General features: G+C 40.2%; 2 protein-coding genes and 1 long non-coding RNA gene across 8 annotated transcripts in view; 2 read left to right on the top strand and 1 right to left on the bottom strand.

Moving 5' to 3' along the window:
• LOC105212950 (uncharacterized) overlaps positions 1-27,613 on the bottom strand; it is a 125,825-nt gene that overhangs the window by 88,520 nt on the left and 9,692 nt on the right. The window lies entirely within an intron of this gene.
• LOC114804084 (uncharacterized) lies at positions 3,121-4,058 on the top strand. Its single transcript, XR_003752369.2, has 2 exons — positions 3,121-3,753; positions 3,819-4,058. It is a non-coding gene; the product is annotated as an uncharacterized LOC114804084 (long non-coding RNA).
• Zasp52_11 (fibrous sheath CABYR-binding protein) lies at positions 11,262-19,472 on the top strand. Of its 6 annotated transcripts, none has more exons than XM_011185347.3 (9): positions 11,262-11,593; positions 13,587-13,738; positions 13,818-14,093; positions 14,160-14,415; positions 14,483-15,128; positions 15,214-15,407; positions 16,122-16,339; positions 17,297-17,335; positions 18,957-19,472. In XM_011185347.3, the coding sequence occupies exons 1-9, from the start codon at positions 11,495-11,497 to the stop codon at positions 19,123-19,125; spliced, it is 2,049 nt and encodes a 682-aa protein (XP_011183649.2). In that variant the 5' UTR covers positions 11,262-11,494; the 3' UTR covers positions 19,126-19,472. The 6 variants fall into 6 exon arrangements, with proteins under 6 accessions (XP_011183649.2, XP_011183652.2, XP_011183650.2 ...); XM_011185348.3 differs by having other exon boundaries at positions 11,263-11,593; positions 14,175-14,415; XM_011185349.3 differs by lacking the exon at positions 17,297-17,335 and having other exon boundaries at positions 11,263-11,593.

Below are 27,613 nucleotides of genomic sequence, written 5' to 3'. Positions count from 1 at the left end.
CTTAACAAGCTTGTACATTGAATTTGCTTTAATTAGCAGCCAACAACTCGACGTGTGCTTGACAGATGTAGTTGAGCATGAAAAATCTGATCAGCCGGGGAAAACAGCAATAACTGCCATACATACAGACATGCCGGTATTCGCTTTTTATAGATTTTACATATGTACATAAATGTTTATGAATGCCACAGAATTAACTCGTTGAAAATGTTCCGGCGGCAATCAGTGCACTCGCTTCAAGTGAATTCCTTCAATTGATCGGAATTTTGTGATGAAATTGTTTTTGTGAGCAAATGTCAATATGATCTAGTTCTAAAGGGTGATTTTTTAAGAGCTTGATAACTTTTTAAAAAAAAAAACGCATAAAATTTGCAAAATCTCATCGGTTCTTTATTTGAAACGTTAGATTGGTTCATGACATTTACTTTTTGAAGATAATTTCATTTAAATGTTGACCGCGGCTGCGTCTTAGGTGGTCCATTCGGAAAGTCCAATTTTGGGCAACTTTTTCGAGCATTTCGGCCGGAATAGCCCGAATTTCTTCGGAAATGTTGTCTTCCAAAGCTGGAATAGTTGCTGGCTTATTTCTGTAGACTTTAGACTTGACGTAGCCCCACAAAAAATAGTCTAAAGGCGTTAAATCGCATGATCTTGGTGGCCAACTTACGGGTCCATTTCTTGAGATGAATTGTTCTCCGAAGTTTTCCCTCAAAATGGCCATAGAATCGCGAGCTGTGTGGCATGTAGCGCCATCTTGTTGAAACCACATGTCAACCAAGTTCAGTTCTTCCATTTTTGGCAACAAAAAGTTTGTTAGCATCGAACGATAGCGATCGCCATTCACCGTAACGTTGCGTCCAACAGCATCTTTGAAAAAATACGGTCCAATGATTCCACCAGCGTACAAACCACACCAAACAGTGCATTTTTCGGGATGCATGGGCAGTTCTTGAACGGCTTCTGGTTGCTCTTCACCCCAAATGCGGCAATTTTGCTTATTTACGTAGCCATTCAACCAGAAATGAGCCTCATCGCTGAACAAAATTTGTCGATAAACACATTTCGAACCGAACACTGATTTTGGTAATAAAATTCAATGATTTGCAAGCGTTGCTCGTTAGTAAGTCTATTCATGATGAAATGTCAAAGCATACTGAGCATCTTTCTCTTTGACACCATGTCTGAAATCCCACGTGATCTGTCAAATACTAATGCATGAAAATCCTAACCTCAAAAAAATCACCCGTTAGATTACCAGCTTCAGGCTTATCTGTTGGGAATACCTACTTCTAATGACAATTTCTGCCTTAGAGTCGTCTTCATATAAACTTATTTAAGTTAATTAAATTCGGAAATCAATACAATTATTTCACGGTAATTTGAAGAAGAGGACTGTTCCAGTTCATTATAATCACCGTGAAAGCACATTCTGAGATTCTTGAGCATGATTCTTGATTTTCAATTAGGTCCCCTAAAATTGACTCCAGAACTCTATATGTTTTCTTTCATAATTTTCTTGTGACAATTTTCGCGAATGAATTTTCCGATGCTCATACAAATGAATGAAATAATGAGGCAAATACTTTTCTTGGGTAATGCGAGTGTGAGTTAATCAGAAGAGAAACGCACGAATACTGTGAGAAGAGGTATGTGTAAAACGAGTTTCGTGTGAAAAATTTTACTTTTCGTGACCGAGACACACACATACACGAAAGCTCAAATGTACTTATGAATGTATGTCGGTGGTGGTGATGCGGATAAGCGCGTGTGATGGCGTGAGCCATGTGGCCTTTGTGGTTTGGCATCGCTCTTAAATTAAGGCTTGCGTGTTAATCAAAAAAGCATTTCTCAAACGACACTCATGTCCGCACTTCGCCGGAATAAATATTTAATGTGTATTTATGTGCGAACACCGCGCGCTTAACGAAAATACGGAATTTCTAGGCGAATAACTGATATTAAGTCGAGTGTAAATGAAAATTGTTCGTGAAAAAAGAAATCGATGTTCGTTGGGGCAGCGATAAGATGCCAGCATATGGCTGCGTGCACGACTGCTTTCGAGCAAATATACTTAAAGCTATGTTTGCACGTGTGGTTGTGTTCGGCTGTGTAACGCAAACGAATGAGGCCAAACCGAATAATTAAATATTTAAAATGTAAAAACCGGTTAAAACTTTTTCTTCGGCCTACGACGAGCTATGCAGACGCTCGCAGTGACATGCGAGCACAACTCGGCACTCATACACACGCGTCGGTGTGCATGTCGCCGCATTATTTAACTGAAATTTTCCACCAATTGCCACACCGCCGATGAAAGCGGGGAAGAAATAAAATCCATGGCGAAATATTTTCATAAAAAACAACTACAAAAGAATACACGCAATTTCAGCCAATTTCCATGTGTGTATATCATATGTCCATATATAATACATATGGACGCTTAAATTTTCATATAATCCTCCGCACTTATTTAAAAAGTGTTTATAACAGTGGGAAAGTTGTTGAAATGTTTAAATTCGTTCATAAATTCGTTCTTACAAGCACTTAGCTTCCTCATTTCGAATATAAAAGAGAAATGCGTTTCCTTTGAGAACAGCAAATAAATTAATGAATAATCGTTCTCATGTCTCATGTGCGCCTGGGCGTATACGCAACCTTAAGCAAGCTTATTTGTGGCAGGTTTAAATGTTGATGTTATATTAATTGAAAATATATTTTCACATTAGTTGAGCAATTCGAGATGCAATGCCACCTTAAAAGTGCACGGTCCCAAGCACGTGGTCCAACTTTAAGCTGACTCGAATGTAGGACTATTTATAGCATCCTGTATAGCTAATGTGAAATTGACATCGTGATCGGTGAGTTATTACATATTTCTACCCAGGGTGCTAAATCGAAAGGAATATCTAAATGTCAGTTCAAAAGAACCAATCCGAAAATAGACCGCTAGATCATGGGAGAAAGACTTATTCCTTGGGACAATGTCATTCCATAAATTTTCTATCAATTCATGAATTCCATAAATGTGAGTCGCTTTCAATTTAACAAATATTTGCGGCGCGCTTTTTACTAGTTGCAACAGAAAAAACCGCAAAATACGAACAAAAGCCTTCGGCTCAATATCGCTATGCAACAGTGGCTTTCAGGATTTGCCCTCACAATTGTGGCAATTCCTTTTGCTGTTGTCGGCGCTCAGTCCGCATGCAGTGGCATTAGTTGTAGCAACAATTTCAAAGGCCGGCGCGAAAAGTTCGGAATCAGCGCATGTACTGCATCGCTATAGAGTTGTTTAAAGTATTTCGAGTGCTCGGCTTATAATATTTAATACCTTTTACAGCGAAATAGCAATGAAAGTCTAAATGGAATGCTCCCCTCCACCCTTTTGTGTGGACTCAGCAGAAACGAACGAAAAAACGAAATTTTTTGATTAATTTTATATAACACGCAAACATTGGCGTAAGCCTTCAGCAAACAATAACAACAAAAACGTACTTATGTGAGTGTGCTATATAATTCTATAACTGTGTATAATAAAACAGCTTTTACGCAAAAGTTTGCCGAGCAGAGTTTGTATAAAGTTTGATAGACTATAAATTTCTAAACAAACTTACAACAACAATACATGAATTGATAGTCAGCAAAAACCGAGAGGAAACGGCGCTAATCCCAACGCGATGCAACCTCGTGAAATCCCGTTAAATTTTTAATTGAAATTGGCAAACGAGATTTATTTATGCAACACGACAATTCATTGTAAGTTTTAATTCAAAGTTTTGGTAAAAAATTAAATGATTATATAATCGATTTTATGCATTTAGTTGGACATAATGTTAATGATATTAAAAGTGGCAGGATTGGCAAATAACCTTCGGCCATAATTATGGCAAGCGAAAACTATACATTAGTGTACTTCTTTCGATCAGGAGTCAGTTTGGGGAGTTCTACCCTTTCGAAGTTTAAAACTTGTTCCCGAAATTACTTAAATTTCCATCCAATTTAATGTTGCAATTTTGTATTTAGTAAATACTCAAATAAACTCCGAGCTCGTGACCAGTTTATGTTTTGCTTCTGCTTTTTAACTGCACAACTGCTCTTCAAGTTGCATACACACACTCGTGCATCCGGCGCTTCACGTTTGTCCATTTGGTGTCCAGTTAACATGCAATGACCAAGCAGTTGGCTAACCAACCGACCAAATAAACGGAGAACACAAAGCGAAGTTCGTCCCGACCAACGGAAGGAGCTACCTCAGCCGCCCAGTGGTGAGCAGTGCTCGCTGCAACCTTCCACGAGCAACTTGAGAACGCATCGCTTGGATTTGCGACAAAAGCACATAACTCGGTATATGAACTATTCAGCAAACCATATTGGAATTGAACGTGGGTCTTGTTCTACTTTAAAACCCTCCATTTCAGCTTAAAGCGAGTAAATCGAGAAATATTATTAAAATCAATTTTACCGTTTAGTTATATATTTGATTATCAAATTGATATTTTAAAGCGTCACGTTTGTCAAAATGAATTATGGACTTACGAGCTTTCAGATTTTAAGGTCCTGTGCCTGGTAACTCCGCTTAAATGAAAATGTGTTTACATATATTGTATATGCCCTTATGGTACCGAGATTTATCGGCATATTTGAGAGAATTTGTGTTTATTTTCCCGACCAAAGCTTATCGATTGCAACATGAGTGCCATGCACGCTGAAGCGGAAGTCAGCCCCGCTACACAGGTTTGTACATGTGTGTGCGGGATTATCTAATATATGAGAAGTAAGTTGTTGCCCGCAAGAAGTGCAAACTTCAAGAAAATAAAGTTTCCTTTAACTTGAACACTATGATGATATCAACAATATACAATGTAATACACTCACGTTTATTATGAGTATATATACAGTCACGTGCACAAATTCAGCACTAACTGAGCACTTTCAAATCAAATAAATGCCGTAAGAAAATTGTTAAGTAACTACTTGCCTTGCAACCTCGGCGGACAGAATCTGTCAGATATTTCCAGTTTCAACTAACGGGTTGAAAAATAATTTGAGTCTGAGAAACCTCTAAATTTCAGACAGGTTCTGTACACCAAATTATTGAGATTCTAAAAGCAAATAAAATTTCAACATCCATTGATTCTGTCAGTTTCTTCCATTATTAAAGTTGGAAGACAAAAGTTTAGTGAATTATCAAATAATATTTAGACTAATATACACCAAATAGTACTAACGGTATTCGATGTGGGCGTGTGTATATGAGTAGAAATGAAGTATAAAGTTGCAGTTATATGATATTGTTCTAGATTGGCTGGCACGTCACTTAAAGCTCTCAAACTATCGAGTGTAAATAGATAAGTATGTACTACGCAAGCACTTAAACGCTTTGATTGGTTGTTTATGCTGCACAAGTAGCTGAAATAGTCAACAGCACTTGCTGCCACTTCTGCTGGCTATACAGAACTGCACAGGCACACATGGAGAAAGGAGTGGAAGCGCAACTTAAAACAAATGTGAAAAACTGCGATACAAATGTACGTACATGCAGCCATTCGTGGCATGCAACATAAAATTCGAAATTTATCTAAATTATACATTTGGCACCCTCACTTAAGCCACACACCAGCACTCGCGTCCCTGCCTGCTGAGCACACACACTCTTTGCCGTCGAACGAACTAACTACGTGCCAACTAGTTAGAACCCAACCAGTCAACCGGGTGGATAAATGATGTGTTCACTAAGAACACAAAAATCGGAAAATACTTTTGGAATGAGATTCTCTATGGAAATATGTCAACTGGTATTGATCAGACGAAATGCCACTAGTTTTAGCAGCGAATTCAGATAGCTAGGCCAAAATAGGGCAACCTGCGTTGAGAATGTGCTTGCATGTAGACGGCGATAAAGCCCTAATAGCTGCGCACACTAATCCTTTCGGCTCAGCCCGGGCTCAACTGCCGAATAGTTCACAAGGCATACCCAAATTAGTGTGAGTGCGTGCATGTGGCGAGGTCTACACATGTCACATGCGTACCTTTTGTTGTTATCAACATATTTTGTTTGGTTATTGGTCATTTGCAGTTCGCTCCTGCATCGTTTTTACGAGTGATTCCTTTTTATGGCAGTTCTCCTGCTTCGCATTGCGCTTTGAAAGCGCACATTACTTCCTATCCCAAAGCGATTGTCCGCCGCTTTCTACTTCATCCATTCTTATTTCTCCGACTTTTCATGTTTTTTCCATTTGCTTGTTGTTGATTTTGCTCTTTGCCTTGGTTTCCACAGTTGCGAACAGTTATTGTCATTATCGAATTCTTTGTTGTTCCCCATTCTCATGCTTGCTCCCAGTTCCACATTCTTCCTCGCCGATTGGGGTTTCCTTAATGTTTACTCACGGTGGATGGGTGAGAAGGGACGTGGTTCGGGGGCGCTTCGTGGGTCATTTAGTGAATAAGGGACCGTTGCGCAAGGCGGAGTGCTGTGCGCGTGTGTGTGTGCTTCGTGGGTTATCGCATTAAATTTTCATGATAACTTTTCATTACGTACGAATGGAATGTGGCTATTTCCGGTTGACGTATGTTGTCTTTTTTCTCTGTTTTATCCAACATATTAATATTTGTTTGTTTGTTTGTGCATTTGCTGGTGTCCTTCACCGTTTGCTCTTATTGTTCGCAAAACCTTCCGCTTCGTTTTATTTCGTTCGTGTGACTATTTCCTGCAGCCGTCTGAGCTCCCAGCTTAAGCGCCTCCGTTCGCACAGTGTTCCGTTATATAAGTGATTACGGCAAGCATCCACGTAAGGACGTTAGCAGTCAGCGTATCCACGCATGCATGTCCGTGTGCGCGTGTGTCTTCGGCACTGAAGTGTCGCCTGGAATGCGCACTAATCAACACAAATGTGTTTGTGGACATGGATATATAAATATACACGTGTAAACAAATGCGTACATTCTTGTAGACTCGTATAAGAAAGCGCAGTTGCTATTCTTCTCGTATGTCGGCGTTTGTGTCGCACAGTTCTAATGATAATTCATTCGTAATACACTCGCACGCCCACACATGCACGTCCCAGACAAGGATCCACACACGAGCTCACGCAGTGCGATAACTTCAGCTTAGTCGTGTGTGTTGTTGCTTTTGCTCTTGTTTCGTACTTATTTTGTTGTTGGCAAATGGTTTCGAAATAAAAATTTATGGCTTAGTATTTTTGCGCTCCGCGCCGTCACTACAGTCCATTTAGTTTGAAATTTGTTGCATGGCGCAAAGTGCTGAAACGCTCCTGTTCGCATGTGTAAAACGGTCATTTGAAATGTGTTGAAGTTAAGTTGAGGTCTGTTGAGTTTATATGGGCGTGTGTTGCTGCAGTCAGTCGAGAGCACATCGGCACTAATGAGAATACCGCAGATGTCCTCATCCATTATTGAATTGTTCTACGACTCTTATAGGCGTTTCTTAATTGTCAATGCCATCATCTAGAGTTTTCCCGGATATATAGGTTTTAAAGTATAGTTTTGGTTAATCTATATTCTTTCTTTGAACTGAAGATGGATTTATTACTTAAATGTGCTATAAGATCTCAGACTTGGGAGCACAAAGAGGAAAAATGAGAGAGAGGAAGAGATATAAGAAAATAGCTTCACCTGAAACTTTAGATTTTTGAGATATTTGGGGACTTAGAAAGAATTCTCAAAATTACAAACTCAACTCCAACTCAAAGACCCGAGCAACAGAAATATTCAATACCGTTGACTAAATGAAACAATAACTGAAAATTGAATATCCGTACAAAGCAATGATTCGATTTATTTCACCTTCCAAATGTTATTTAAATAGATTCACTTATCTTCGAAATAATTCACCTAAGCTGCCTTAAAGCAATTTATTTCGGGAATATAAATTGTTATTCATTATAAGTAAACTATCCGAACTAAATAAATGCTAAATACTGCAGAGTTGCCAAATCTAACTGAGCCCGTTCACACAGAAGCAAATGCGAAGCAGTTTAAAGCGACCGAAATACGTGCGTCTGCGTGTGTGACTCACAGTAAGCGCCTTGAATGAGCTTACATGTATTGGAGACCAGCAACAAAATTAGTTTCATTCGTCGGAGTATTTCGCTTAGTCATGTCGTAAAGCCAAAATTACAACGTCAATGGCCACAGCCACTTCAATGGTCGCCACACATACTGCAGCCATCTGGCTGGCCACACAACCAAGCCGGACTTTGTGTGTTGAACGAAGTGGCTTTAACGAAAGTTTGCAGCTGATATGAAATGAAACATAATTTAACTTTTCATAACTGTTTGCAAATGCACCGAGCGGAGCGGAGCGGTTTTCCCAAAAACTGTCAGCAACATTATTGTTTTCCCATTTGTTCACATGCGACAGTGGCATCTCCGTCTAACCATAGAAGCGAAGGCCTTCGAACACTCATGTCCACCCAGAGCGCACACATTTACTCGCACATATACATATACCCCTCAGTACATACACACCGAAAGAGTGAGAGAGTGTATTAAGGCAATCGCCTCGATTAAAAACTCAAATTTTGTCAATTCGAAAGCAGAAAGCCCCTTTTAACATACAATTTTTTTGTGTTTCACCATTACAAAGCGCCTCTGCCTCTGCATGAAAGCTTCTGGCATGATTTTAAGTTCGTAGAAATTACAGACTAAGCACGTCTCTGTGTGTGTACGTGTGAATTTTAATACTCTTGATTCATAACGCATGACATAAGTTAATTAATTAAATAAATAAATTTGAAAAGCATTCACAGTCTGTGCATGTAATTTATAACATGCAATCAAAGCGCCCAAATACAGAGAGCTTCTGCTTCTACTTCTGCCGCTGCGGTTGTAGCCCGAAAAACAAGCCACACACACACTGGCGCACAGGCGCTGCAAGTGTTGCAACTGGGACAATTAAAATTCGTGCGGTGGCAAATTGACAGAAGTTCTATTTTTGGCAGTTAACAATTACAGGTAGTTTTCAATTAGAGCAAATCTGTACAATATCTAGCAACTTTATTGCGAACACTTTCGTGCTTACATACATATATAAATGTGAATGTCCACCTCAACATAATATTTGCTTACACGCCTTGTTTGCATATGCCGCTCTGTGAGTGTGTGTGTGTTGAGAATCCTTTGTTCATATAAAACTCTACAAAAGTCGTTAAATTTTATAAAAGTTGACAAAGCGCCTATGGCTTAGTGCTGCACAGCCACAGCATAAATGCCAAGTGGACGAAAAAGCTCACAAACACTTCATTTGTGTGTGTGTCTCTATGTGTGTGGCATAACAACAACCACAATTTTCTATTTTCTATTTTCGCCTACTGTTGCAATATTTACTCAGCTGTTTGTGTGCGAATATCTTTTGCTTTCCGAGTATTGAGTCTGCAGAGGTGGTGGATGGCCACATGTGAGTGTGTAGTTGAAATGCAAATGGCTGCATATTGTTAGGAGCCGGTCCGAACATAAGGATTGTGTTTTATATTTGAAAACAATTTGCTCGAATTTTGTAGTGGAAAAGGGTTAAACTTCTTGTTTACAACTGAGCAAAATGTTTTCGCTTTTTATACAAAAATCGACACACACACTCACACAAACTGACACATATGCACCTACACAAATATTTATTTATGCGAACGTCAAAAACTTTGGGTCCGTTTTTGAGGTTTATAGTCAGAGAAAAGTATGCAAATTTGATTGTGGCAACTGCATACAGTGGCATCCAAAAGTCAAGCAATGCTTTCGGGTGAAAACCCAGGGTGCCAGAGCACCAGAAGTACCGAAAAAACAGATGTTCCTGAGAAAGAATGCGTCAAGCCATCAAAAGTCTTATGATCCAGGAACCTGGACCTCAGAGCTGCTTTGTCATTATCTCATCACAGCCTCACAGGATCCATAAACAATAGTTATCATGATATATAAATGTATAGCGCTTAATTGGCGAGTAATTTTGCCACTCACTGTCTGCGCGCTGGCAGCGGTTGCATAAATACTCTGCATGCGTTGGCTCACTACTTCATTCAGAAGTGTCGAAAGGATTGTTTTCGCAACTTAAAACAATACAAAGTGTGCAAAAGTTTATTGCAGATAATATTAAGTGATTGTTTTAGTATTGTTACCCACTTTCCAACTGAAGCTGGAATTATTATAAGTTTGAGCTTTAAAATGTTGCCGAATGGTAAGTAAGTGGCACTTTGTGGGTGAAAAATGCGGCGTTGCTTGCATAACAATTAGGAAAATAAGCAGGAAAATGCCATTTGAGAGATTAAGTAAGCCGCAGAGACTAGAGACAAATCGGAAAGCGGAAAACAGCCAAAGTTACGTGCTCAGTAAGTTCGTGCCTGGAGCTCATAATCAATTTCCAAAATAGTTTCAATGAAAAGCCTATTCGTAAGTAGATTAAGCGCTCAGATCTATTTGAGAGTTCCACATTTTTAACATATTTTATGTTCTCCTTTGCCAGATCTACAGAAACATCTCAGGGATGCACAAATGTGGTACAATGACAAGAAGAACTCAGTAGTAGTTGTTCCTGTATGCCCATAAAACTGTCCACCAATAATTTTGACGAATTCCATCGATTTGATAGTCTTCGACCGGATAAAAATGTGGATCCGTTCCGGTTACGCAAAACCGACGTGGGAACGGATACAAATCGCCGTCTTCTAGTTCAATTTGCGACAACTATCGGCTGTTATCGAGATCAAGACTCATACCATAACCTTTAAATCCAACCGTGAGAAATTGCATTCGAGCAAATCGAATTGTGATCTACAAAGGGTGGTCGTTAATTCGTGCCACGATGTAATAACGAAATGCAGAAGCAATGCGACAAGGAATGAGCAAACCAATAGAAAATTAATAAACATGGCAAGCAAAGCGATAGCGAAACAACACGCAAACTGCGGCAAAAGCACAAAGCCGAAAATGCCGGAGCAACAAAAATAAATTATCGCCAGCATCTTAGTGGCCAATCAATGAGAAATTGCTGACAGCCAGTCACGTCGGCACGCAAATTGTATTGATTGTCGGACGGACGAACTGGCTCGCGGTGGGCTAGAGCCAGTTTATTAGTTAGCCGGTCACACTCAGCGACACAAATTTCATTATCAGCCAGCGGCGGGCTAACGAAGTTGCAAGCGTGTGTACGTGTGTAATTGTCGTTGTGTGGCAAGAAAACGAGGAAGCGAATGGCAGGCGAGAGGTTCGTGACTCTTCAGCAGGAGCAGCGATTCGAGCGATGCAACAAGTGACAACGGCACCAGAGCAGCGTTCGCCGATAAGAGCCAACGTGCTGACGGTGAGCAGTCGCCCGATGGTCATCGCCGTCGTCGCGTCAGTTGCCAATTCACTGCACCGTCGTAGCACAACTGCTAGCCAAGTGGTCGCGCTAATACCGAGCGCAAACTAATTGCACGGGAAATTTATTAATTGTCGCAAATATATTGGCAATATTGGTGCGCGAAGTGGAGCATAAATTGAGACGTACAAAATGGTGATCGATATTAAAATGTGTCGCTTCGATAACGTGCCGTGGGGGTTCCGTCTGGTCGGCGGTGCGGACTTCCAATTTCCGCTGACGGTCGTTAAGGTTAGTAGACGCCCTGGTCACGCAAAGTCGGATTTACGTCCTCAAATTCTATTTATTATGAGTGCGCCATTGGCTGGGACGTTTTGTGCCGCGGGAATTCCAGAAACAAAGGCGGCAGTAAAGCAAAAATGGCCAAATGAAAATTTTTGTGGTCAAATGAAATTACGTAACTTCAATGAAAAATCCGCTGCTGCGTAGCCACGTGCGTGTGTGTTAGTGAGGAATTGAAGCGTTGTGCGCAATAAATGGTAGAAAGCTGCAGCTTTTACAGCTTTAATGTGAATTTTGTCATAAAGGAAAATACAAAGGACCACTTGCTAGCTCACTGCACGGCGACAAATGGAATAATAATTAAAATGACTTTTCGTTAACATTAACAGGCCATAAAATATTTTATTATTATTGCCAATCAACACGCAAGAGTGCGGCGAACGTAAGCTCTCACACACTCTCTCAAGGGTGCTTATTATCGCTTACACATATATGTGTGTGTATGTATGTGCATACAACAATGCAGTGCAATAAGACACGCTGACATATCTACAAATAAACAGACGGACAGACACACAAATACATATGTATGCGCAGTCATACAAAGGATTCGCCCCACATTGCCGCCGCTGCGCTCTTATTTAATCGGAAAGTCGGCCAGCCATTCATCTCGCCCTCCTTCCAATCTGTCAATCCATCCATCATCACATCGCCATTATTGTCAGCAAATTTTCGCATGAAGGCCCACTCTGCTCTCTACTGTCTCTCTTTCCACTCATTTTAGTCACCTTCTTTGGATTCGTTTGTATTTTTAATTATACACCTTCTGTTCGCCGTTAAACACAGCCAAGAATACACGAGAGCAGAAATAAGGCGTGTTGCATCAGATATAGCGAATTCGAAGAGAACGTGGAACAAAGAAACAATGGAATGAATATCTCTTAATTAAAGAATAAGCTAATTTCATGCATGAATTTGTAAAAAAAAAACTTTTTAATCACAACGAATGAACAAGTAAACCAAATTTCCTTAACGCGTGAATTGTAGCTCAAAAAATTTCCGATCGGTGAATAGTTCTTATTGGAATCACAATTCTTCTCCCAATGAGATATAGCTGATTCGCCATCTTCTATATTAGCAAACAACTTTAAAATTAAATAGAGGTGGGCTTCTTTTTCGTACCGCTGCTTACTTAATGAGCTTTCCATGTCGCACGTCGTGTTACTTAATTCCACAAATTCCAAATGTGTCATCGATGTTTATATGTATTATTGAGCTGTGGTTCCTAAGAAAAAGTTGTTAATTGGTTCTGAAAAAGGTGAGATAAACTTTGTGTGCTTCCACAGGCCCGATAGACCTGCCTCTGCCGGCTCATGCGAGCAGTCTTGTGGGCCGCACACCATTTCATCGCTCATTGTTTTGCTATAAAATTCGAGTTTCTTTTTCCCTGTGCGCATTTGCATTTTTCGTGTTTTATTACCACACTTCTGCGTTCTCAAAGTTCATTGTTTCTCTCGCGTGCTTCTTGCCGAGCACCAGCGGTGTCGAAATGAGCGCTTCACCGCTGTCCCCGCGCCGCACGCAATTTTCGAGCCGCCAACTGTCAATCGGTAACGCGCAATGCTTCAATGTCTAGCCAGACAGGCAAAGAAACAAAAAGGAAATCACGGAGGAAGGAGGCATTTTGGCATTTTCATTCAATGCCGCAGCAGAGGCAGCAGCAGACGCGAAACGCAAGTCGGAGGACGTGAACAAATGAGGCTGTCGCATTCGCTGTCACGCACTGTTCGGGGGGCCACAGTGGCCAAGTGAAAAGGTTCATTGCCGAAATTAACTCACTGACCTAGCAAACAGTCGGCCACTTGACTCAGTGTGGCGAATGTGTGGAGGAGACTTTAATGTTATTATTTCTTTTCATTTTTATTCCATTTTTTGTTTGTCTGCGGGAGCCTTGGCTGTGTTTGATTTCCATATATTTGGTGTTACTTTTTCACTAATTTAGGTCAGTGAGGGCAGCATTGCCGAGGAAGCCGGCTTGCGTGAAGGTGACGTCATTGTGCGCATTAACGACACTGCCACCTCGCCACTGGCACACGACGAGGCGGACAAAGTAATTAGGCACTGTGGAAATGTGTTCTATATCGGAGTTCAACGGTAAATGTTAAATAGTTCGAAATCAATATGGTGGTTGAAAAGTATACATATATAAAATAATATTTTGTTTGTGTTGCAGTGAGGGCGAAGAGGAGTTGGTGTCGAAGATGTTCCCCATTTATGGCGGTGAAGGTTCTGCAACGCCACAAACTTTTGGCGATGTGAGTGGACGTAAGAGCCCTATCCCTCGTCAATTGGAAGATGCAGCCGAGCCGCAGACAGATATTTTACCTGAGCTGCCAGAGCGGCCGTCGTCGGTGCTTTCGGAACAGACGGAAATCAAGTTGGTTGAAGAAGAAATCGCTGCGGTGCTTTCGGGTGAATCTGAGGTTCTTAAGGAGCACGACGTCCTGGGGTTCGTTTTGTTTGCTATATGTGCATATGAGCGCTGGAGCTTGTTTGTTAATATCTATTATATTAGCGTAAATTTCTATAGACTTTTCCCCAAGCCTGGTGTTTGCATGACCAGCGATGTTTTGCGAACCCTCAACGAAGACGCCACCAAAACGCGGGCTGAGAAGGACAAAGAAAACAAAAAGTGGTCAACGTTTCTGGTGAAACCTGATCGTCCCATACCGAAGAGCAAGGAACAAATCGAGGCCGAACGCAGAGCGGCCAATGCATACAAGGTTAAGATTGTCAAGTCAGCTCCCAGATCACGTTCAGTATCTCCAATGGTAAATAGCAAAGTCAAAGTTATCCAAGATACGACAACTATTTCGGCAATTTAACTTTGATTTTTAGCCGCGCCCAATCGAACCACCGACGGAGCCAGTTGAACAAAAGTTAGTGATCGAAAGTAAACAACCGTCACCACCAAAGGTTGAGGAAGTTGAAGAACCTCCACCAACTGACAGCGAATTGCCGAATTTGGAGGATGTAAAAATTATAGTTGAACCGCCAGCTGAGGATGAAGAGAGTCAGCAAGTAGAGACGGTTGACAAACCCACATTGACAAGCGATAACCAAGTAGAAAACGAAGAGGAAGGTCAAAGCAATAACATGGAACTATCAACACCAAACGAAACAGCGGTAATATTGGAAGAGAAGTCTGAAGAGTCTGCACCTACAAATGAAGTAGCAACGAAGCAAGAAGCATCTACTGAACCTAATCAGTCGATACCACAGCGCGAAAAGACCGAAGAGGAACTGGCCCTCGAACGTCAATTGGCCGATGTGCAACGCCAATTGGCCGCACTTTCTTCTCTGCCCTCCACCATACAATCCACCCTCGATGCAGTCACAAAGCAATTGGCAACACTTCTGCCAGCCTTCCAGTTGCAGACCGCCTCACAGCCTCAGTTTGTTCCTGCTCCAACTACCTCTGAGACGCGATCTATTAATCTAGAAAAAATTGACGAAGGCGCTGAAGTGATCAAAGCGGACGATGGTAAGTTATGTTAATGTGTATTGTAAATAAGTGCAGCTGCATAGCTGGAAGCATGATTAACCCAACTGGATCCTTGTATTTATAGCACCAGAGCTCGACCCAAATTGCAGTCAGGATGGTTCGGGAATCACCGAGAATATTGCTGTTGTTACAGAGGAGGTCAAAGAAAGCGTTGAAACTGATGCCCCCGCTTTAGATGCAGTGAAGATTCAGGAAGCAAAACAAAACAAAGAAGATATGCAGCAAATGGAGGAGGAGCAGAATGTCAAGAAGCAAAAGGTGAGCAACACAACTTTCTATCAATGAATATGGTTTAAAACTAACACAAAATACTTGCCAAAGTAGAAATTAAAGCCGTAAATAGCGTAATAAAAGCCAAAGATTTTAGTGGACTTAATATTTAACAAATATATTTAGATATTTGCACCTCGTGGAATATAATAACATTGAAGCGATTCTGCATCTAAGCCTTCTTGAATTTAGTGAAGATCTAGTTCAAACAATTACATGAATCAATCTAATTATTTAGCCCTTTAAGTTCCAAATATCTTATTATCCACTAAATAATAGCCCTATTTAAAGCTTTTGGTCTTTTACAGCGGCAAACAGTACGCTTTGAATTATGAAGATGAGAATTTAAGCAAGAGCGTGCTTTAACAAAATCGGCTGCTTCTCAAAAACCCTACAAATAATCAAAATTTAAAATTTTGGCAAAAAATAATTCCCAAAAACAAAAGAATAAACGTAAATTGAACAAAAAGCCGACTACAGCTTTCGTTTTCCTTCGCATGCTATAAACTTACAAAAAAAAAACCTTAAAGTAACCGTTAGATAATCTCAAGAGAATCACGTGTTAATTATTACAACACCATACCAATGACACTAACTCCACCACACACGTACACTCTATCTCTAACCAATGCCCGCTTTATGTATATTTGTTTGAGTTTGAAATGACCGTAAATTACATGAAACTGGCCTCAAAACTGGCAGCGCAACGAAGTCATCGAGGAGCTTGAGGAGCAGTTGGAGCGCAAGACTAATCCCCGCCGTTCGAAACGCGCCTTTGGTCCATTAACACCATCCTCCGAGCGACCCCTTGTATTGCCCGGCGGCAGACGCTGGTATCGACCCAAGGACGCTTACAACGATGAGTTCATTGCGGAAACCCTAAGTGCACAAGCGGAACTCATCACCGGCACCACTTTAGGGTAACTATATTTGCACCTTTCAATTTAATTTCAAAAGCTCTTTACGGTCCACAATCAAATTCATCTCTTCATTTTTGAAGCAGCCCATATCTATATAAAACTTACACATTATCACAGATATACTTAGAGAGAAAATATTTAGTAGACCTAATTGACCGAAATATAGTCAAGAATATTTGGGGAGTGCTCGTCTTCAAGCATTAAATCATGGTTCAAACTCCTAATACGATAAAAAGAAATTAAGGAATGGTTGGGCCTGAATTTTTTCGGTCTATGTAGGGATTTTAGAGTAACAGTGGATGAAAACCCCTCCGAATTTCAGGAAATAATAACAGTACTACTATTAGTACAAAAATAAAGAATTATTTTGAAGTTTCCCAACTAATTTCGATCCACGGCTCTAGGATAGACTCCTTTTCAATTCTCTTAAGTCATTTAGTTTTGACCTCATAATCAGCATGGTCAAATTCCTTCGGAAAATATGTTGCTTATTGCATTAAGTAATACAAAGTATGTATGTAACTTTAATCTTTTAATGAAGGACCCTGCATTAGGAAATGTGTCAAAAGCTTCAGCTGAATTTAAAGTAATAACAGTTAACATGGTTACGATTCAGAAAAGCCCTAAAATTATTTTGCTGTTCGAGACATTGGCTGCTGAATTTAATATGGCTCTCTTGCCGGAGAATGTGTTATATATTTTCAAAAAATGTCTTTAAAAATTTAATAATTTTAGTAAACAATTGAAGTTGTTCACGACTCTTGTACAGTTATTTTAATGAATAACCATTTTTACACATCCCTCATTTCATTTATTTTTCGTATTGATTTCATGGTTTATGGCATGTGACGACAACAACTACAACCACACATTAACTCCATATTGTTTGTGTGCACATTCCATCGCATCTGCATTCATCGGCATTCACATATTCTTGTATATCCATCGCCAACGAAGTTGCACATTTGAAAGTCCATTGCTTGGCTACGATCCAAGGTATGCACGAAATAATTTATGTGGACGGACACACATCTATCATTTGATTATAAAATATGCATTTTATGATATTTTTGTATTTGAAATACATGTGTGAATGTGTATGTGAAATCCTCAGGACCCACCTCCAACTTCACGAATATTCTTCCGCAATTTAATGAAAGACGTAGTTCAAAGCGAATTGTTCATATCCTGTCCTATTTCATTTGTAAATTATATGTATGTGTTTTCATTTTCCATTCAATTTATTTAGGATTCATGTTCACTCTCCCATTCATTACTCGGTGTATTGTGTGGCCTTTCACGTGAATATTTGCCAATTTTTTAATAGAAACTACGATTACACGTTTATTTGCCAATTAATGCATTCCTTTCATTCATTTGCAAATCAAGAAAGTGCAGTTATTGAATAACATTGTATTGCATATATACCTATACATATACATATATGTATTACACTTTTAGTTCAAATTTATTCATCCGAAGTTGAAATTGGCACTTTCTATTTATCTAGTTGAATTTAAGGATTTTAAAATTGCTATTTTGCCAAGGAAATGAAACTGCCAACTTTTAATTGGCAGAGCTCTGAACAAGGATCGCAACTCAATATCCTTCAGCTCAATTACAATGTGTCTGTACATGCATATCTGCATATGCCATGGTCCTCCCTTCGTCCGTGCACTGGCACTTCATGTAAGACATTTATTGACCGATCGTTCAGCTAAGAAAGCATTTGCCTTTGAATGAGTAGTATCATATTTTATTATTCCTTGTTTTCTCTGGAGAATAGTTAATGTAAATAGAGAATTGAATATACCATAAAGCCATGACAAAAATTGAACAAATTAAATCATTAAAAAACTCGCTGCTTGCTCTCCAGGTAATCAGCTTTAAAATTTATTTCATTAAATGAAAATATTCCTTTATGTTTTTGCATTAATGCATATAAAAGTGAATAAGAGTTATTGCGTTGGCGCTGTTTTTCCAATAATTCACATAAAGAAATTAACGGCGTGCACCCCACCACTCACTCATGAATCATACGAGTATGTAAATACAAAGGCTGCACGCCAGTCATCCATACCGAGCGTCGACACATCAAATACCGCCGACCCACTCGCGCAGCATCGTTTCGGAAGCGAGTGATGAACAATCAATTGCACTTCAATCAAATATCATTCATATGCTTTAATGCTTGTTTGTTCTGCGTTTTTGCTCGTGCTGTTCGGCGCAGCTGCAGCGGTCGGGTCAGCCCAATGTTAGACCATCTGAGCGGCTGACAGGCAGTTTGAAGTCCCTGCTCACCAAGCAATTTATTTTATTTCATTCAGCATTCAATAGTTTTTATCGACATGCTTTTCATTTTACTCATACCTCTGCCACTCCGCCACTCCACCATTTCAGCATTCAGCATTCAACATTTCACCTTTTTGCGTTTTCCTCATTTCTATTATGTCTGTGGAATTGCTACAACTATTGCATGGCAACTTGCTTCATGTTGAAAATAATTCCACTTTGTGCTCTATTTTATTCCATTTATTCCGCGTATTCGTGTTTTTCGCTGTGCTCGGCGTATGTCGGCCGCCTCAACGCACACACCCACACTCACACACATGTGTAGAGTCAACTTCATGAAGTATCAAAAGCCTGAAAAGAAAATCGACTTGAATAGAAGTGAAGTTTACAAAGTAATTCATCACTTGGACCGACAGCCAGTGCGCGGCATTGAAGTTCGACCACCCATGGTGCCGGCCGAAGTGGATATAAGAAAGGTGGCTCTGCAGCCGTAACCTGTCGCGCTCGGCAGCGGCGCAAATGTACGCATGCTAATATCAAAACCTTGTTTTGCTGAACTCACAACTGCGGCGGAGACACCAGGGAAGCCGCAACCGCAACCCAACCGCTCACGCCACATCACATCCACATGCACCAGTATGGAAACCTCAAACACCGAGAAGCCCTCTGCGTCCTGCGTCCTGTGCCCATGCAGATTTCTAATCTAGCTTTTATGTAGACTCGCTGTATGCTCTTAAATACATACGTACACATTTAATGTTTTAATGTAGATTTTTTCCGATTTAAATTCATTTCGCATTCGCTTGTGACAAACAAATAATAAATCAAAACTGTATACATATCTAGACACTCGTTTCTTTTCTCCATGCGGCAAAGGATCCAAAGAATACAAGGGGATAAACAGTAATGAACTTGCCACAAGCAGGTGTATTGGGTTATATAACAACTGGAATAGAGGTGGGGTTAGTAGTATTTTGCGGAAGTGAAGGGAATAGTTCCAGAAGACCGGAAAGCCTGTGGTGTACAAGGAGATGTCACATTAAGGTGACCATTTTTACCTGAATCCTTATGGAAAGTGAGATGTGGTAAACATTTTGTGGAACTCAATAAAAGTAACGGTAACAAACGCATTTAGTGTCTATGGCGCATGCAACACTTGTCAGCGAGGCACGCGTGGCGGTGCGAGATGAGAATGTCAATAATTTCAGTTCTCCATGCAATTGACACAATAATAATGGCGCTCTAACAAGTTGCAAATGGGCATCGTCGGGTAGCTTACCATGTATCAAAGTTATCCGGAAATCACTGCCACTTTGCTTACGCCAGTCAATCAGCGAATAATCAACAGCAGCGGCAGCTACACCAACAACAACCACAACGGCAACTTTTCACTTTTGACATCTGCATTTGTTGGCAGCATCAATTGCGTTGACAATCGAAATTTGTGAATTTGAATGCGATTACGATACGAATGCGATTGTGGCGGGGAAAGCAATCGCAATCGCAATCGCAATGCCAATAATAACAACAATAAACATACACTCGGGAAGGCAGTGTGTCTGATTTGATTCAGTGCCAACCGCCAAATGCTGCCAATCGTTGCCAACTGCCAAATTCATTGTCAACAAGTCCCCTTTGTCGGCACAAACCGAAACACGCCGCTGTTTGCTCATCTGACATACATATGTATAAAGGGCTGTGTATATAGTTGTTATGTACCCTGCGGGGCAAATCCAACACGGCACTAGCTGATGGCCTGGAACTTAATTGTGTTCATTTACTCTTCCTCTACAGACCTTCCAATGGTTCCAAACTATCTCGAAGTGCTCGAGATTCATTGGCCAACGGAAGCGAAGTAGCGATCGGTTTGTTGACTTCAGTTGTTGACCACAGTTGTGAATCACAAAGTCTCCTCGTGCAGGATATTTTTGGGGAAATGCTTTCCTGTTGGGTATGTTGTATTGTATGTTAATCGCTGTGTAAGTTTAAGGCGATGCGAGTTCGCCATTGTCAATTCAATTTCAATTTTGCGGCTGACGGGTGGCGCAATCCACTTACGAGAACACGCATGTACGCGCGGACAGACAATGCTCCAATATTCAAAAATGCCAGAGTAAAGGATATTTCATAACATGCTTATGAGGAAATTTAAGATGCGAATATGTAGACTTTGGTGTGAAGCATATATAGGTTTGCTTTTCAGTTAAGAAGATTTATTTTTTTTTATACGAACACATATGTAGTTAAAAATATTCATACTCAAAAATATTAACTTTCCCGCGTTCTCGAAAAAGCGCTTAGTCCTGTGATGTGCCTACTCCTGGCTCACTGACAGTTTCCATTCTCGTCGATATTCTTGATTTATTCTTGTGAGAACATGGCACAATCTACTCTCAGACAGAATCAGAGACGCGGCTCTCCTTGCTGTTTCAAAAGAACTTGCAACAACTGTGTAAACCACGTAATTTAAAAGTCAATTATACAGGCTTGGAATTTCGTAACTAAGTTAAATTAATTAAAAACTAAAAAGAATTCAAATTTCATTTCCTTAATTTGTGCCCAATTGATAGCTGTCATTTCGATTTCCATATTTATTCAATATCTAATTTTCAAAATTTTTTGCTTGACATACAAATCTCCTATACAAATATAGAAGTCTTTATAAGAAGTGCTACGGAGTTAGCAAACAAACATCCTAAACCTTTAATGTTTCAACGTAACATGTCTACTGCTCCAAAAGTGTCCGTATGTGCACATAAATACAGTTATATATTTTTTCCTGGGTGTGCGCTCTATACCGCAGTGCTGGCCAAATAGCATTGCCTCGTCAGTGCCACTGTGAAGCGCCCTCGTCACTTTCAGACCATAACGACGCCAAGCGCTTCTGGTACAATGCAGCTAAATAGCCGCAGCGTGCGAATGATGAGATCCCTCGGACGGTAGGACTTGTTCGCCCCATAGTTGGTTTGTTGCTTGGTTGGGCCCGTTACAGTTGCAGCTGCGCCTTTCTCGCTGCCCAAATTCATTTTACGGCCGCCAAGTGTGAAAGTGGCTGCTTTCTGACTGTTGAGGGCGTCTAGCAAATATTCCTTCGAACACTCCATAAATTGAGATTTTTAAGTATTCGAAAGGAAAGAACGCCCGAACTCCACACCGCATGCTGGCGCACATATTCACACATATGTAACTGTGTAGGACGTAGGTGAAGGTAAACATTCAATTACGACTGCCTTTAAGCGCAGATGCATAAAGTCTTAGGCGGGGCTTTGCCGTGCTTAAGGACTGTGCTTTGCAGTTCTGTGTGTGTGTGTCTGCCAAATAATACAACTCCGGCCATGAATAAAATAATAACTCAGGTGTTCGGTTCTTATCGGATTAGGGAGTAAAGTAAAAACAAATGTGTGTTGCTTACTGCTTTCCAATTGCTTTCAACTTCAGCGCATTGCCGTAAATTGTGTGCAAAGCCATAGCCGGAGACATACAAATGCAAAAACAAACACAACCGCAGTTATTGAGCTTAGCCTATGGAATAAATGTTTGCCTTTATTTATCCCATTTAAAGTTCGGAAAAGAAAATACGATCCTCAGAAATCGTACTCTAATACAAATAGTCCGGCATATATTTATGCCGCCCGATACCGCATTCCGACGACAAATGCCATGCCATGTCGTGACAAAAACCCAGCCTTGCGGCCTGAAAATTTTGGAAGCTTACTCATTTGCTTTCTTCCCCATTTACATACCCGACAAACGAATTTGGGTCCAGAAACAGTGCATTGTTGCAGTGTTGCAAGATAGTAGTGATGCGTTATGCGCTTTACATAAAATATGCTCTTTGCTTCTTCTTCACTGTTCTTGTATTACTTTCATTTTCGATTTTCTCTTCATCGCTTCGGAATAATAACACACATGCATACAAGAACTGTTAACCGAGGTACATTTCCCAAGGGTATTATGGTTGCCTGCAACTACTACAATTCGTACAATGACTAGCCGAGACGACGCCAGCATGCTCAGAACCCCTTTAGGTTCCGGTTCAGGCCCGCTTAACTTTAGATCAAAGAAAATGGAAAAGTGGAAGACTTGTATACTTGCCACGACGATTTTTGTAATTCTCAAAGACAAAGGTCTTACAAAATATCCATTAATTTTTCTAAGATTAGAGTCTTAATTTCGGAGGATTCTACAATTTTGAGTAAATCACTTCAAGCAGTGCTCTGAATATTCTCTTATACGAGTAGGTACATACTTACTTCAGAGAAATCATATTTAAATATTCAACAGCAGTAGCCGGCCCATATTGCTTGGTTCCGTACGAATTTAAGCTCGCCGTACACAATTTGTTTTGAACCATTCTACATTCTTTCACAATAATATTACACACAATAAATATGGATAAAGGCACACAAATAAATATTTGAATTTGTAAAATTTCCTTTATATTTAAATTCGGAGAAGCACAAAGACTTTGGAATGACCCTGCTGCAAAGCTTGGATGGTCTTCTCTTTGCATATTTGATATATTATATTTTGTTTTGGCAATTCCTTGGCTAGATTCAAATACAAAAGTGTAAAGCAAATGATTTTCATATCAATTTCAAGAACCTCCCATGTTCAGCTCACTAAAAAGTATATAAACTGGTCCTGTATAATATATTTGTTATATTTATAGCCGGAAATTGGACTCCCCAGATAGTAGTACTAGCGATGCGTAAACACCTCAGTAGTTGGGGCTCTAACTGTCTTTATTAAACATGCTTCATGTTGCATACCCTGTTAACAATCAAGTTTACATTCCAACAGGGCACTTTCTTGGCTGAATACATGTAGGTCAACCAATATGGGCTCATAACATTTTGTATGTACAAATATATTTATATTTACATTCCTTGTTGCAATCGCGTATATTAAAATTGAATTTGCTGAAATTGTTGTGGAAGAACCCGAAGAAAAAGTGAAATTGGGGCACTTCATAGCGTTTGTGGTTTTGTGGTCCATTCGATAATTTTGTGAGAGGTTACAAATACTAACCTTACATCCGATGGAAAGCGAAGCTGAAGGCAGAAATATAAGGCAGCTGGAGTTTTCAAAGCCCACATAGTAGACTGAAAAGGATTAACTGCAAACGGTTTTTACGGAATTTAAAAATATTCACCGAAATCTTTCGAATTAAGAAATTTCGAATACAGTAATATTCAATAAAAAAAATTAAATATAAAGAATTTAAAATTTTATTTGTGGTTTCTATTCGACTTCCTCTAGTTTATTTTCACTGTTCCACAAAAACTTTATTGGGTCCTAGTAAACAATATTTTTTGAAGATGATATTACAAAGAAACCTGACAATATAGCAATTGGTAGGAACTTTACAGCCAAAAGTGCAGAAAAACTCATGAAAGCACAAAAACACAAAATCGAGGAAATTGCGCGCACTCAATAGAAGGCAGAATGCCGTCAGCAATTTGACACCACGTTTGCCACACATTCAACCGAGTTTAGTATGCAGCGACCGGACAGAAAGGGGAGAAAATGAAATTAGGAAGAATAAAAGACTCTGAAATATTCAAGCTGAGACGCTGTGGGGTAGTCGGTAACAACAACAATGATAACAATAACGACAACAGCAGCAGCCGCAAACTGTAAATCCAATAAAATAGTTTAAGTAACGTTGAATGAGTACGCACGAGTTGCCCGCCATGACCTAATCTCTCCGAAGGCTGCCGCATGCAAACCGAGCGCACATGTGAGTGTGGCGCTGTTTGTTCCGCTTGACGAAAGGAGAATGGGAAACTGGGGTAGTGAAGAGATTTGGGTGCGTAAGATGAAGCCTGCGCCTCCATCACATTGCGCCTCTTAAACACCTAATGCCCACAGGAGTTAGAATGAAGGCGACGTCGCACACACGCTCGTCAAGCCAAGCGACCACAAGAATGAATCTGAAAGCGAATGTTACGTGAGCGGGGTGTGTGCTCGATCGCACTCGCATGCAGCAACCGCAAAACCAACACTCTGCCAGAACAATCACTACCACGCCATCCTGCCGCTTGCCCCCTCCCACTGCTTAGTTCGCTAACTAAACCGCAGCAGGCAGCCAGGCAGCAGGCTGGCAAAACAAACACATTCTTTCGGCTAGTTCGCCTTTGTTGTTGTCTGACTGTGTTCGCCGCCTCGCCTGGCTATCAAGAGCTTTTCACTTTTGCGTTGCACGGAGTTGGCACGAGTCCACTGAATTCACTCATTCGCTCACGCAGACGAGCTGTCATCATTCCAACAAAGTGCAGTAGCAATGTGTCAACAGGAGGTGCTGTTGGATAGGGGGCGTGCACCACATGTGTGTTGATGTGTCCGTGTTTTGGGCAAAACTCGAAGTTACTGAGCCGAGTAGACTGTGAAAGAGCGTGTACAAGTTGTTTAGAAACGGAGGGATAATGCATGGGTGCTGGTCTGGTCGATGCGTGCCACTGCACAGCAGGGATCCGCCTGTCTGGATAATGCACTGGAAGCGAGACTTTCGTGGCTTCACTTCCTCCGAAATGTGTATTCCCGCCCGCTGAACTTTGAGAATGTTCCGTCCCTCAAGCATTCTCACGCTTGGAAAGGGAACGTTCACAGGAGCAAGTAAATATCAACATTTAAGTGAGTTTTTGTGTGAGCATGTGTATGCGTGTGGAAGTTCTTTAAAGAAAATTCCAGTATTTGATCACTTATTTATGTAAGAGACAAAGGTACACGTGCCATCTATGCTGAATTAATAAAAAGATAAAGATCTTAGTTCACATCTAATAATCTTTGTATGTCAGCAAGTGTATGGGGATACAGGCATACGCGATACTTCAAATAAATGCAGAAATGTCAATACCGAATCAAAACTTCACTCCAACAAATCATGCGATGTGTTTGTCTGAGCGCATCGGATCAGTTAATTTGTTTCCTTTGATCTGAGAAATACTCCTTCGCAAATGGAGTGTTTGGCATTCTAAAATCATCATCTTCACGACTTGTCCCATTACCAAATTCGAAAATATTTTTAGGTTATAGCAAGAAGTTGGAATGCGTTTGAGAATCTTACAACTAACTTGTTTCTGATGATATTCCTTCATATCCTCTTCGCTTTTAGACATTTTTTTCAGTTAAATATAGTTCGAACTAAGAAGTCGTAATTGCATCTAATGAAGACATTAGCCCGTATAAGTTATCTCGAAGCAATTTTCTTTTTCTTTTTTTGTGAGATCGGTCTCTTATACTTGCACTGTATTTTCAGGTCATTGAAATACTATTGACAGTTTGTCATCTCATTTCTGTGACAGTTCTATATTAATATCAGTACTCTTCTTGGAAACGATAATTTTTACTCCAATATATACAATATAATAATCCAGAATATATACGGAAACTCATTCATTTCATTATGTTTTCCCATGATGTAATATAAAAAGCCATATCTCAGAGCAAGCGATTTGCAAAAATTTTCGACAACTTATTTATTGAAATTTCATAATTTCTCTCCATATCGAACTGTAATTCACAACTTACGAGTATTTGTTCCGTGAGAGAGCTTGAAATGCTTCTTATTGAAATTTAAGCACCGACCAAGAAACCATTCAGCACACAGAGAAATGGAAAAACCGCTTGCTGCGTAAATCATTACTCATTACTGCCAGCGGGGAATCCTGCGTGTGACACATTAATATGAGAATGAGAGTGTTTTGCGTATCTCATACACACGCGTTCCACACCGCAAATATAATACGTCAGGAATATAATTAAAGAAATTAAATTCATCAAAGTGATATCTCTACTTGAGGGTGACGTTTACTTATTTTTTCTACATCTATAGAATAATGAGAAACCCGAACCCCTCCCGCACTTAGAGAGCGGGGGAAATAGCGTGACACTTCTCTGCAGAGAAGAGAAAAGAAAAAAACAATAACCATGCTGTCTCATAGTAATTTATTTCATACGTCTGAAACACACGTACACAACTGACAAAACAACCTCATAGTTGGAGTACATAAAGCATTATCGAGCTACACAGTTGAGTGACTATACTATATCTTATTAGTAGTAACATTCTGTGGCTGCGTGTGGGTTCGGCGATTCATTAACAATCATAAAAATTTACAATCATTAAATTTCTATTATGTAAATTTTATCATTTTCATTAATTTGATTGATGATCGTTGACGCCAACAACAATGACAAAAACAATGAAGCGCAGAACAAAGAAGGAGCGCCCGCCGGTAAAGGGTGTCACAAATGTGCAGCCAACTGATTGATGTCTTATCTACCAAATATTAAACAACTATTTATTTAATATTCTGAGATAGAAAAACTTCTTATAAAGATGCTGTATAAATGAGTGAAATGAATTTTTCTTTGGATCCACTTTTTGTCTCCTGTGATTTATTAGGATAACTGTGGTACACCTGACTGAACACCTTGTACGCGTATTCAATACAGCAATTCACCAAAGAACATGTCTGGGTGTTTCCTACAAATGCTTTTAAGCACGCTTTCATGGCTCTATATATGTACATGCATGCCAACACAAGCACACGCACACAGGCCTTCGCTTTCACCTTTCACCGACGGCTGCGAGTATCTAATTTTCCTTTGGGATGTTTTTCATTTATAAAATGCCAAACAATCAGTACAATTTAAACGGGCTCATAAATTTTATAATACCCACATGCGAGCGCCTACCAATGTACATACAATGTATCGCCGGTTGTGTGAGTGTGTGTGTGAGCCTATAAGGTTATGTTAATTTGCAATAGGAAGTGTGTGAAAAAATCAATTTCACGACACAACAACCCATACACTTGGCCGGCACACATCGACAAACACTGTCACTGGCACAATCTCGGAGGCATCAGCGGCACCAGACCTCAACCACAACCACAGCCCCAAGCCCCAAGCCGCAACTCAAAAAGTTGAAGGAAAAGCTGAAAATCCGCATAAACGACAGCACCGACTAATGTT

This window comes from Zeugodacus cucurbitae, chromosome 4 (genome assembly GCF_028554725.1).
Source record: "Zeugodacus cucurbitae isolate PBARC_wt_2022May chromosome 4, idZeuCucr1.2, whole genome shotgun sequence".
NCBI lineage: Eukaryota > Metazoa > Arthropoda > Insecta > Diptera > Tephritidae > Zeugodacus > Zeugodacus cucurbitae.
This window is presented reverse-complemented; position numbering and strand designations above follow the sequence as displayed.

Excerpts from the sequence above, each read along its gene's own strand:
- Zasp52_11 (XM_011185347.3), top strand. The coding sequence starts at position 11,495 with ATGGTGATCGATATTAAAATGTGTCGCTTCGATAACGTGCCGTGGGGG. Across the intron at positions 14,094-14,159 it reads AAGGAGCACGACGTCCTGGG|CGTAAATTTCTATAGACTTT; the intron begins GTTCGTTTTGTT and ends CTATTATATTAG. Across the intron at positions 15,129-15,213 it reads AGTGATCAAAGCGGACGATG|CACCAGAGCTCGACCCAAAT; the intron begins GTAAGTTATGTT and ends TTGTATTTATAG.